Source organism: Dama dama, chromosome 23 (assembly GCF_033118175.1).
Source record: "Dama dama isolate Ldn47 chromosome 23, ASM3311817v1, whole genome shotgun sequence".
Lineage (NCBI taxonomy): Eukaryota > Metazoa > Chordata > Mammalia > Artiodactyla > Cervidae > Dama > Dama dama.
The window spans coordinates 22,244,539-22,258,461 of record NC_083703.1 but is presented as its reverse complement, the minus strand read 5'-3'; the positions used below and the strand labels follow the sequence as shown (position 1 = coordinate 22,258,461).

Genomic DNA, 13,923 nt, shown 5'->3' with positions numbered 1-13,923 from the left:
ATAGAGAGCATCCATGTGCCTCTCTTGATCCATCTCCATCTTCTCTCCTTGCTCTGGGCCCTAGGAGGCAAGACATCTTTCTTCGTCTTCTAGCTTTGGTTGGGTTTGATTGATGGGTACTACCAGTGGGAGGTTAATGCAGAGGAAGAGACTGTGAGATTACCAATGGTTAGCTGCTCCCATTACAAATGCCACATCCTTTATCAAGTAGCTCTCCTTGACTCTAGATTCGAACAACTGTTGCCTCCTCTCTCCTTTGTTCTATGGGTAATAAAAGACCTCTTGTGGTTTTCCTATGCATATTACTTCCCTAATAAATAATTCCTTTACTAAAATAGTCTAAAATTACACAATATCAACATGCCATCTATTTCTTGTCAGGACACTGACTGACACATCTGATGAAATAAAAATCTTCATGGTGAATAGATTTCTTTCATAAAATATCAATGAGAAGAATGTTTTTAGTTTTGAGTTATTTTCCCATATCATTAAACCATACTTATTTTTTTCCACTTTAAGGAAATTGGATATTTTTGGTCAAACAAAAGTATCACTAACTGAAGTGATACTTTTATAAAAAATGTTATCAATGGAAATACATGATTAAATATGAATTATTTTTAAATGTTGGACTCACCATATGCTCTGTTTAAGCATTCTGATCACTAAACATGTATTTTTGCAAAAATAAAAGACTTTTAAATATCAATTGCTGTCAATTTTCCTGTATAAAATTTCAAACTTTTCAGAATTATGTTCCTACAATGTTTAAAAACATGCAAGTCTCACAAAACAAACAAACCAATCAATGAAACCTCTTATTTTGTCTTATATTGCAGTCTCAATGCCACCTTCTTGAAGGGGTTTTCTACGGCTGGCTTCCTGCTATGATTTCTCATCTTCTCCACAAAAGGCTGATGTCACAAATCTGTCCTCCCACTCCACAGGGTGTTACCCTTCCAGGATTACAGCAACTACTTTAGCTTTTTCCCAGTCTAAAAATTTTTAGTTCTAATTTTATGTGATCTTGCAGAAACATCTGAACCTGTGCATACCCTCTGATACATAGATTTCTACCTTTGATTTAAGATCATCATTCTCTTTTGATTGCCCTCCTATGTCTATGACCACATCTCCCTGTCTTTTGATTGTTTTTTTAAACTATCCTTTAGATGTTCCTTAAGATTCTGTCTCCCTCCCTTATCTTTTTCCTCTATTATCTCATTTACAGCCACAGTCTGAATCACTGTATACTAATAGCTTTGTATCTTTAAATATCTTCCTTGAGCTCATTCCTGAGCTCCACACACCCATTTCAAAACATATTCTGAATGTTTCTATGTGGATATGCCAGAGATAACATAAATAAAATATGTTTAAAGGTGAAGCCACATTCTTACCCTAAGTCCTTCTCTTCCTATTTTTCCCAGCTCAAGAAATGGCAGATTGGCTGTATTGTTGCCTAGATCAGAAACTTGGAAACTATTATTGATTTCTTTCTCCTGCTCTTCACTTGAATATCTCTTAAATCTATTCATCCTGTGCATCATACCATTAACCTAATCAACCCCTTACTATTTCAAGTATGACATCTCCTAACCAGGCACTCATCCTCATTCCAATCCATTCCATGTACCACTTAAACACTTACTTATCACTGGCATGATAGGGTGGACTCTTCAAGACCTAGTCCCTGCTTATCTCTCCCAACTTATTTCTACATTTTTCACCACAGACTATATGAAATATTCTTCGATCAAACAACTTCTCCTCTATTCTTGGAACATTCTCACCGGAATCAAGCATTTCAAATTGCCTAATGACTATCTGTCTTTCCAAATTTGACTCTGTGATCACTTTTCATGTTAAAATTTATAGACACTCTGGCACCATAGTTAGGGAGTATCCTGTGTTATTCAGTAACTCTTTGGTTATCTCTCACAGAACTTACCACATGGTATCCCAACTATCATTTACTACCCTCCTTCACTAATATACAATGTATCTAACAACCTGGGTTTGTATCAAGTCATGTCCATTGGATCAATGTCCAATACAATGTGTTGCATAAATTACATCCTTAAGGTCTGTCTGATCAAGGCTATGGTTTTTCCAGTGGTCATGTATGGATGTGAGAGTTGGACTATAAAGAAAGCTGAGTGCAGAAGAATTGATGTTTTTGAACTGTGGTGTTGGAGAAGACTCTTGAGAGTCCCTTGGACTGCAAGGAGATCCAACCAGTCCATCCTAAAGGAGATCAGTCCTGGGTGTTCATTGGAAGGACTGATGAAGCTGAAACTCCAATACTTTGGCCATTTCATGTGAAGAGCTGACTCATTGGAAAAGACCCTGATGCTGGGAAAGATTGAGGGCAGGAGGAGAAGGGGACAACAGAGGATGAGATGGTTGGATGGCATCATGGACTCGATGGACATGAGTTTGAGTAAACTCTGGGAGTTGGTGATGGACAGGGAGGCCTGGTGTGCTGCGGTTCAAGGAGTTGCAAAGAGTCGGACAGGACTGAGCGACTGAACTAAACTGAATGAACGTTTGTGAATGAATGAATGACAGTTTATAAAATGCCATTTCTAAATCAAAAAATGAGTCCACAAAAAATACGGTTATGCTTTCAATTGTTTAGTAAATTTTCACCATCAGATGACAATCCTGTAATTATTGCTCTAGCATTTTTTCCACAATTTATTTTCATGCAAGTTTCCCTAAAGAGTCATAACTCAATAAATATTTTGGAGATGGAGAAGAGCAATTCTTTCACAGTACCATCTGTTTCTAATGTAGACTTATTTCCCTTTAGGAGCAGAATTCCATATATTACTATCTCATCAAATAACAATTTTCTAACATATGTCTAAAAGTATAAGAATACAGTATCTTCCTATGCTTCTCTTTAAATAGCACTGTTATTTGAAGTCAAATACCATATGACTATATTGAGCTTAATCTGATTTCTTTTTTATTTTTTAAAATTTGACCAAGCCATGAGGCTTGTGGGATCTTAGTTCCCCAACCAGGGATTGAACCTGTGCCTATAACAGTGAAAGTGCCAATTCCTAATCACTGGACCACCAGGGAATTCCTTAACTTAATCTGATTTCTAACAGCCAAATTCCATTAGGGCCTTGATCAGAACAGGGATAAGTAACTTGGCTTCCTCTTCCTCATTTGCCTCTATTTGTTTAACTTGCCTCTAAGACAATATTATATGACCTCACAAACTGACTTTACTATAGAAAGAATATACATGTAGGAAATAACAGGGAAATAGAAAGCCAAGGAAAACATATTCACTGATTTAAAGCTAAAACCTTCAAATATAAAAAAATTGTCTTACTTTACTTCATTCATCTTCATGCCTTTTGCAATAGATATCATAATTCTGGATGCTCACAGAAAATGGGGCACTGAAATAGCCTGCTATTTTTTTTTTCCAATACCCCCATCTTACAGTTACATTCCAAACTTTACTGCTCCAAAAAAGTGGCCACTAACATATGGCTTATGGAGCTCTATCACTGCAGCTCATATACAGTGTGATACAACATGAAACCAGACAAAAAATAATTAAATAAAATGCCAGTGGTGCCTTGACGCCACCATGATTATGTACTCACCTTAAAGATTTGTGTAATTTGTGTAATTACTTAATTAACACTCTTCCTTCTCTATCTGACATAGGCTAATTATAATAAAGAAAGAAGTTGATGAATGCAGGACTGAGAATTTTACAGGCATTCTCTCTGATTCTTATAGCCCTGTAAGGTAGGTATAACATGGGTGGTGAGACTGACTCAAATGACTTTCCCCAGAGCATACAGGTAGTCAGTGATGAAGATGTCAAACCAGATGTCCCACTGATTTACTCTGGCATTAACTCTTTTTTTTTATTTGTTTATGGCTGCGCTAGGTCTTTGCTGCTGTATGTGGACTTTCTCGAGTTGTGGCGAGTGGGGGCTGCTCTCTGGTGGTGGTGCATGGGCTTCTCCTCACCATGCCCCCTTTTGTTACAGAGCATGGGATCCAGAGCACAGGCTCAGTAGCTACGGCACACAGACTTAGTTGCTCTGTGGCATGCGGAATCTTCTTTGACCAGGGATGGAACCCATGTCCCTTGCATTGGCAGGTAGCTTTTTATCTATTGTATCACCAGGGAAATCCTGCATTAACTCTTAATGACATAACATCTATCAAGGTCCAGGTCTAAACCTTAATTACATCTATTCACTAAAATGGATATTTCCCCACTTGTGTCATCTTCATGAACATTTTTAGGGGGGAGAAATTATAATTACATGTCTTTAATCCATCCCCATACACATTTAAAAAACTAACAGATCTGCAAGAGCATCCCCTATATGAATGATTCTGATGCAAATGTAAAAAGGAGATTGGACACATCTAACAGAGATTAGTATGACTAGAAACAAAATGTTTCTGGAAATGCTAACCAAGGACTGCACACCTTGTTCAGCAACATAGCACGAACAACTTTGTTACTGATGATACGATCATGCTAAGACTCTAGAGAACTTTGTTTTATCTGTCAAGCTCTCTCTATCATTTCCAAACAGCATTTCTTCCCTGGAACACTGAATGAATGAAAATAACTCACAGCAGCCAGATTCGTCTTCATTAAAGTAGCAGTCAGGCACTCCATCACAAAGCAGGAGGGACGGGATACACTCATGCGTGGAGCACTGGAATTCTGTTTGGCCACAGAGCTGGGGAAGGGGGCTGAAAGGACAATCCATTTCATCAGATCCGTCTGTGCAATCTTCCTGTCCATTACATTTCCCTGCAAGAGGGACACACTGGACAGTGTAGATACATGAAAACTGATCAGCTTCACACAGTGACGGCTGTATTGTCACAAGACCTAAAAAAAAGAGCAAGTCATTTTCACATTAGGGGAGTCAGCTCTCTGTCCAGTGTTGAAACATTGTAAGATATTTTCAATGAAACATTTAGCTAATTTAAGTACATTAATTTTCTATTAGGAATAATAAGAACTCTAAAATAACAGGCCAACATGATTACAGAATACACCTTATCTTAACCTCAGAAACATTTTTATAAAGGGCATCATTACTGTTAAAAAATGACACTTTCCAATTAAAGAGGAAATTGTGGTTCATATTCTTAAATTCAACCATCAGATTTTCTGGGAGGAGTAAAAACACTTTTATATGGTAAGTTAGGCACTTTGAAGGGTTGCATTCATAATTTTAGCATTTAGGGAAATTGGCATTATGTCATTATACTGGTATACAGTTTATTAACTGTTTCTTAATGACTTCAGCTTGGGGAATTTGGATCCTGAGAACTTAGGGAGGACTGAGTCACAGAATTGAGGGCTGCTATGGTTTTGTCGAACACGGCTGAGCGACTGAACTGAACTGAACTGATGGTTTTGTCACACTATTCTTTGCCCTTCAGTCTTGATCACATTTCAAAGGTCTAAAAAGTACAATATGTGCAGTCGTATCTGAAATAGAGATGAAAGCATAGCTTAAGCCAAGTCTCACACTAGTAAGACTCTTCAAGATAATGTGATTCATACCCAACAATCCCATTTTACAGGTAAGGATACTGAGGTTCATAAAATTTTAGTGTCCAAAGACACAATGTAAATTTAATGAACTTTTTTTCACTTTAAACTATTCCACAGCAATGGTTTGAATCAACACTTAAAGCATGAGAGAAGAGTGCTGATTTGCTGCTGTTTTTAGAGGTCAGAGAGTATCTGTGAATATACAGGATTGCACTAATTTCCTGGAACATTATTCTTGGAACAGTCCTTATACTTTTTATCATTTCTGGGACATATGCTAATGGGCTAATCAGTATTTTAGGGACAAAAAATAGCATGTAATGGACTGGGAATTCCCTGGAGGCCCAGTGGTTAAGACTTCACCTTCCAATACAAGGCAAGTAGATTTGATCCCTGATCAGGAACTAAGATCCACGTGCCCTTGTGGTCAAAAAACCAAAACATAAAACAGAAGCAATAAAGTAACATACTCAATAAAGACTTTAAAAATGGTGCATGTAAAAAAAAATCTTAAAAAAAGGAAATAATGGGAACCAGTTCAAGAATACCCTTTTTTGTGTTTGTTACATTTTAACACTATTATTTATGGATTTTGTAAGAATGACCTGTTTTAAACAGAAGAATGGTGGTGTGAATTCATTTTAGAAATGAAATCTAAAAGTTCCTCTCCCACTCAGGAGTGGTGATATACCCAGAACGTATTTAAATTCGAACCCTGTGATGAAAGTCATGTATCTGAGGGAATTTTTATTCATGGGAATAAGCATGTTTAAGCAGAGAGGGATATATGTATGACTTTCAGGTGTTTGTATCATGTTCTTATTTAACTACCTAAGACACAGCAGTGCATACAACTGCAGTGTTCCAGTGGAAACATTCTGAACGAAAACTTAGAAAGTAAATTGGATTTAAATTTTTATAAATATATATATATATATCTTTTGATATTTAACTATGGTCAAATGAATAATTTCTCTTCATTCTTTTTATTAATCTCACATTGAAGGAATGGCGGACATCCTTACTTTTATTTTTTTCTCAAACATTTTATGGACTAAACTTTTATCTTTATAAATTTCCCTCAAGGTAGAACCTCAGCTCAAGGTTGAGCTACAGGAAACCTGGTAGGCTTGTATTGTCGCCTGTGAATTCTGTCTTGTATTGTCCAGATTTTTCTGTCAAGGTCAAGGCCTCATTTCCCCAACTGCTGAGAGGTTACCAGATGATAGCACACAACTGTCTACCCCTAGCATTTTCCCTCTGAAGTCACACACCCTTGCAGAGGCTGTTCCTGGCAGAATTTACAATTGTCACAGTTGACCAATGGTGCTGAAAGGTTGATTATGGGGGAGACAGGTATACACAAACTCTCTGTAATTTTCACCTAATTATGCTGTGAATCAAAAACTGTTTTAAAAAATAAACTGTGTATGTATGTACATCTCAGCACCAATATCCCTCAGAATCTGTATTCTAGCCTATAACTCATGTTTGATATTTTTCTTTTCAAATTTTCTGTGTTCTAGTTTCTCCAAGTCCCTTTTAAAATCCAGCATTTAAAATTCACAGTACTTAAGTAAGTGTACTGTCCATTGGTCAAGCCACTTGGTCCATTTCTTCCCATGCCCAGTGAGCTGCTCAGTCAGTTGTTTAAAACCAATAGAACTGACATGCAGAGCCAGTGAATGCACAAGAGAAATGGCACCATTTCAGTCCTAACCCAACTGTGTCTCCTTGAACATGGACGTGATTGTTCATTACATGTGAGAGTTACTTTGAGGGACTGTAGCACGATCAGAAAAGGCAATGGATGACTTACAAGCTGGATTAAGATTGCCAGAAAAATATCAACAACCTTAGATATACAGATGATACCACTCTAATGGCAAAAAGTGAAGAGGAATTAAAGAGCCCCAACTGGAAAAGATCCTGATGCTGGAAAAGATTGAGGTCAGGAGAAGAAGGGGGTGACTGAGGATGAGATGGCTAGACGGCATCACTAACTCAATGGATGCGAATTTGAGCAAGCTCCAGGAGATGGCGGAGGACAGGGAAGCCTGGCATGCTGTAGTCCATGGGGTTGCAAAGAGTTGGACATGGATGAACAACTGAACAACCAAAGTACAATCAGAGCAAAAGAAAACCGACATCCAGAAAGTCAACTGAAATATACCTCAAAGAGTAAAGTGAGAATAGGAAGGATGAAAGGTAAGAAAGAGAGACAGAGGGACATCAGAAATGTTGGTGACTGTGACAGGGGCAGAGAGAGAAAGTGGAAAGAAAGACAGCCCAAGAAAATGTGAATTCATTTTGACAATGTGACTCAGTCTTTAACTTATGGGTGTTCTTCTTATTGGTGTTCAACCAACATTTCTCAAGCTGTATCTGATTAGGGGAATTGTGAAGACTTAGTACAATTGTACACACATATACTCACACACATATTATATCATATTAGCTTTAGGGGCATGTTTCTCAAATAGATCACAAGTCTAAAGTATGTTAGGTTCGAAAACCAAGGGTATCTCACATTGTGGTTTGCAACTGATTCACAGTCCATGGGGTCGCAAAGAGTTGGTCATGATTGAGCAAATCTTACTACTCTTGCAGGCTGGAGCTGATTGAAGCCATTGTTAACTAACTTTTGCATTCCCAGGAATCAAAGACATTCCTCTCATTACCACATTCCACTTCATATTGTGCTATGCAGACAGGTACAATTTCTAACATTATGGATATTTCTTTGTTCTCTTAAAATGATGCTGAGTTTCATTGTTCACTAGTTTAGGTAGTAGCTGAAATACCTTTTTTTTAGAGCAATAAACATTATAAACAATATAAAGCAATAAACATTTCATACTGATGATTTACAGTGAAATACAATGTAGCATTCTCATGAATTTCATATAAATTCAATAAAAGTCTAAAAGTGCCCAAGGAAAAGCTCATGGATTTTGATCTTTATGATTAATATGTTTAGTGAAAGCAAAATTGATTGCCTGTTTTGAAGGGAAAGAAAAAAGATGCATAGGGAACTTTAGTTTTAAAGAGCAGGAATTAAGCTCTTGCCAAATCTTGCCATACTCAATGACATAAATGGTAAAATGCTTATTGTAAAATATAACAGCCAGTTATAAATTGGTAATTATTTGTCTTTGGCCAATATTTCATTAACAGCATTCAAAAATATTACAGGAAGCTACAGGAGATGAAGCAGATGATAAATTTTAAACTTCAATTCTGTAGAACTTTTGGTTTCAGATTATTTTGAATTAAAATTTAATTTTTATATTTTTGCAAATCACTTCATAAAGTTATAAAATATTCATTTTTCAATTAAAAATACTTATCTTTAATGTGGAGTCATAAAAGAATCACTTTTATCTTTTTATTTCATTTCAATATTTAATAGTTTATGTATTTCTAGAAAGATAGACTGTTCAGACTGAACTAAAGAAGATAGAAGAGCCTGGCATAAACACAGCAGTGTGGGGAGCGCTGGAGTGGGTGATGGATCAGGAGAGCTTGGATGGCTGGTGAGAAAGGTTATGCAGAAATGTCAAAAGTCTAGCACAGTAGACAAAAATAAAGGAAATTTAAAAGTTTGCAAAAGGTGAGTCCAAAGTTTTGGGTTGACCAAAAAGTCTGTTCAGGTTTTTCCATAACATCATATGAAAAATCTGAACAAACTTTTTGGCCAACCCAATAAAAGCTGCTAAGTATTTGAAAAGAGATGCCATATGGAAAGTGATAATTATTTTCAAAGTGAATGGCAGAGCTAGTTAAAGCTAAGGCTAAAATAAAGATAGAAGAATACTAGAAATTAAATTTGCTTTGCATTTGAGAAGAGACCATATATCTACATGACACAGAAATCATGAAAAAGAGTAACAATTATTGAAATTGAAAAAGTAAAGATAGAAGAGACAAGTTCAAAATTGATACAGACATACAGATATGCACAGACACACAGATGGTGACTGCAGCCATTAAATTAAAAGATGCTTGCTCCTTGGAAGAAAACCTATGACAAACTTAGATAGCCTATTAAAAAGCAGATACATTACTTTACCAACAAAGGTCCATCTAGTCAAAGCTATGGTTTTTCTAGTAGTCATATATGAATGTGAGAGTTGGATTATAAAGAAGGCTGAGTGCTGAAGAATTGATGCTTTTGAACTGTGGTGTTGGAGAAGACTCTTGCGAGTCCCTCGGACTGCAAGGAGATCCAACCAGTCCATCCTAAAGGAAATCAGTCCTGAATATTCATTGGAATGATTGATGCTGAAGCTGAGGCTCCATTACTTTGGCCACCTAATGTGAAGAACTGATTCATGGGAAAAGACCCTGATGCTGGGGAAGATTGAAGGCAGGAGAAGGGGACGACAGAGGATGAGATGGTTGGATGGCATCACTGATGCACATTGAGTTTGAGCAAGCTCCAGGTGTTGGTGATGGACAGGGAGGCCTGGTGTGCTGCAGTCCATGGGGTTGCAAAGAGTCAGACACAACTGAGCGACTGAACTGAACTGAACAGATAAGCACTGATAAATGCATATACCTACTTTTGTGTAAAAACTGTGTGTATGGATATATGTGTACATGCACTACACACAGAGGCAGATTATTTGAAACCATGAAGCTCTTTGCTAGTGACAGTAAGGCTGGAGGAAAGACACACAGCAGTGGATGTTGGGTTACCCACAATATGAGGTTGTGATGGAGCCGCTCTCTCCCCCAGCATGCAGAGGCTGGACGTGAGAGGAAATCAAAAATGCATTTTCCACACTGGGGAAAATCAAGAGCTGAAGGAGCAGAACATGTTAAGAGGTCCTCTAAAGAGTTATCATTTTTACCCAACATCAGTATTTGCTGCAATGATAGCCAATACCTTCCTAACTATAAATAGTGATTCCACTGCAAATGTCTGAAATTGCATAAATGAAGAATTTTCTGCCTGCTTATACCCTTCAATAATCTAAAACATATGTGAATGTGGAAACATCCATAAAATATGGAATGTGAGAACAGTTGTTGGTCATTTCTTTCTTGTCATGAAGCCTGGAACCCAGAGAGAGAACCCAGTGGATGAGATAAAATCCTCTCTTATCTTCTCCAGATGGTGCTATACTATACTTCTTGGTCTGCCATATCTATACTGGTGTGGCCTCTTCTGTATGTACTGTTGGGCCAGGTTAAGTACTTGACTTAATTTAATGCTACTGTTCACTGATAGCTCTATTTCCATATTAACTAAATTTTATTCAATAATCAAAGAATTCCCCAAATATTAAACTCTTGACTTCTATATTAGGGCCAATATTATTTAGTACACTCCCCTTTTAACCCATGCTTTACACTGCTTCTACTATACATTTCCCAAAAGAAGAATCCTGCTCAAAAATGGTTCTCCAATATCTGACACTATGAAGCCCACTATCCTTATAAGATAAAGGTCCACTGTCCTGTGGTTATTCAGTGATTTAACTTCTGGTTCAGCCTCACCAGTGCTCTCCCATTAAGCCTAAAATTGCAGAGGAAATAGTGACTCTCTTTCAGTTATTACTGTATTGTACTCTGCCAATTATGACTGTATTTTACTCTTTGATATTTCAGTTATGACTGTATTGTACTCTTTGGGCTTCCCTAGTGGCTCAGATTGTAAAGAAAAAGAGACACAGAAATACAGAACAGACTTTTGAACTTTGTGGGAGAATGTGAGGGTGGGATATTTCAAAAGAACAGCATGTATACTATCTATGGTGAAACAGATCACCAGCCCAGGTGGGATGCACGAGACAAGTGCTCCGGCCTGGTGCACTGGGAAGACCCAGAGGAATCGGGTGGAGAGGGAGGTGGGAGGGGGGATCGGGATTGGGAATACATGTAAATCCATGGCTGATTCATATCAATGTATGACAAAACCCACTGGAAAAAAAAAAATAATAATAATAAAAAAAAAAATTAAAAAAAAAAAAAAAAAAAGAATCCACCTGCAATGCGGGAGACCTGGGTTCAATTCCTGAGTTGGGAAGATTCCATGGAGAGGGAAATAGCAACCAACTCCAATATTCTTGCCTGGAGAATCCCATGGAAAGAGGAGCCTGGTGGGCTACAGTTCATGGGGTCACAAAGAGTCAGACACTATTGAATTACTAAGCACAATACTCTTCGTCAGGTGAGATGGGGCAGAGGAGAGAATGCTGTTGTCATCCTATGGCACTTATAGGAATTATGAGAGGGTGTCTTGGCATCAATCAATTATCACATCTTTGTCTCCGTGTAGAAAGGTTGAGATGGAGAGTGGAAAGTTGTTTCTTTAACACACTGTACAAATACACACAATGGAAGGAAATCTAAGAGTCTCAGGCAATCTGTCTGTGAGGGAACATTGCTGAATTTCATACACACTTTGGGGACTTTCTATATGTCTCGAGAAAGTCAAAGAAGAGAGGCAGATACAAAGATGAAGATATGGAGGTGGGCAGTAGAGACGACCACTCAGGAGTTAAATATGGTGGTCTTTTAGAGATCTCCCAGCTGTACTGCCGTGACTGCCTCTATGATCCAAGAGAAAGTGGTGGGGACAGCCCATAACTTTTAGTTAACAGGGCCTTGGCTCTAAATACAAAGACAAATACATCCAGCTATATTTAACTTACTATTAACTTTTGAGGAATAGGAATGAATAGCTTTCCCTAAAGTTTAGAGTGTTCTATATGACTGAATTGCTATTAATTTTAAAACCATATAATTTGAAGACTAATTTCTGCCTTCCTAATAAAATCATTTAAAATGTACAGCTATATACCTGAAATTAATACAACATTGTAAAATAAAATTTTAAAAGTTAAAAATACACTTTAAGTCAAAAAGAACTAGTAGAAATAGTACTTCATTTGTTGCTTAATGATAAAAATTGATTTATTGGGAAGATTAAAAAATGATTATTTTAAAGTGTGTTGGATTATTTTGCTTCATATGGAATTCTATAGGAGGCACGTCTATATAACATATGTTAATTGCATTTTAATCAGAAACAGCAGAAAGGGCAAAATGCAAGGTCTGGATATTTTAGAACTTTAACTGACTTCTTATCAATTATATCCATCCAAAAAAGAAGACCAACTATGGGTCTACTATTCCTTCATACTTTTTTTTTTTAATAAAAAATTGCTTATTTCTCTAACCTCAAATTTTTTATTTTGAGGAAGTTCATATTAGTGAAAATGATAACTCATATGTAAACCCATTTATTTACTCTTTGTTAAGACAAGAAAGTTGTTTTTTATTTTCTATTTTCCTATTTAAAAGAGTGGTCAGTCTTTTCTGAGTAAAATGTTCTTACATGTCAGTAAGATACTATCAGAAAAATGGCCATTCTGTTGAAGTCACTTGTTTTCAATGAAAAGAAAAAAAGCTTTTCTTAAAATAGATTTTTTAGTGAATGAGTGTCACTTTCTTATTCTATTTCTTAGGCAACAGACAAACAACCTTGTTTTCATAGATCTGAACGTTTTCCAGATAACAACATATGTGTTCCAGGAATTAGGAAACCTATAATAGAAACAGATTTTAATAGTCCAAGAGAACTAAACAGGCCCAGATTGACCTTGGCTATTGAAAAACTCCCAGAATCCCTCAGATACACTTGGCTTGGTAAAACATTTGGCCTGCTGAGTATTTCCAAGTAAAAAGAAAAGAGTCAGCAAAGGTTATGATCATTTTCAAACTGACTGTAGAGAAATAACAATCTACATATTTTATTTTAAATATACATATATTTATATATTATGGTACAAAATACAGATGATTATGTGGTAAACATCATTTTTCACATAAGAGCATTCACCTTTAAGACAGAGTGTTGGGACAGTGAAGTGTGGTTTATTGTTGTGTTCAATATGAGGCACTTGTCAAATCCAGGCTAATGGAGTACAGTTTCTGCTGGGACTGATTTTTCCATGGTTGTCATTTGGATTTCTTCCCCCTAATTCAACAAAATTCCTTCCAGTCTGATGATCAGCAGGAAATCAAATAAGAACCACCTCATAGTGCAACAGACAAGCTCCTCCAAATGTAGTTAAGAGGGAATCCAGATCTACTCCTATAAGTCGGCTTGGTATTAGCTTTTAATGTCATTTTTCTGGTTCCTGTGTTTTACCCTTATAATCTAAAGTCCTTTCCAGGAATAAAGAGGAATTATTCTATCATTTGACAGACTGCGAGGACTTCACAACCCACAGTAACAGATTTAAAACCTAGTAATATTCTATAAACCAGTAAGTGAATCAGAATGGACAGACAATAATTTTCCTTCAGCTTTTTGTACATTTATCACTATTCCTTTA

The 13,923-nt window shown here is 36.8% G+C and overlaps 1 protein-coding gene across 3 annotated transcripts in view; it reads right to left on the bottom strand.

Annotated features, from left to right (window-relative positions):
• Positions 1–13,923, bottom strand: part of MALRD1 (MAM and LDL receptor class A domain containing 1) — a 522,662-nt gene that overhangs the window by 101,877 nt on the left and 406,862 nt on the right. For all 3 annotated transcript variants that reach the window (XM_061126168.1, XM_061126170.1, XM_061126169.1), the window contains one exon: positions 4,634–4,897. In XM_061126168.1, the coding sequence (XP_060982151.1) occupies positions 4,634–4,897 (264 nt within the window). The remainder of the gene's footprint in view (positions 1–4,633; positions 4,898–13,923) is intronic.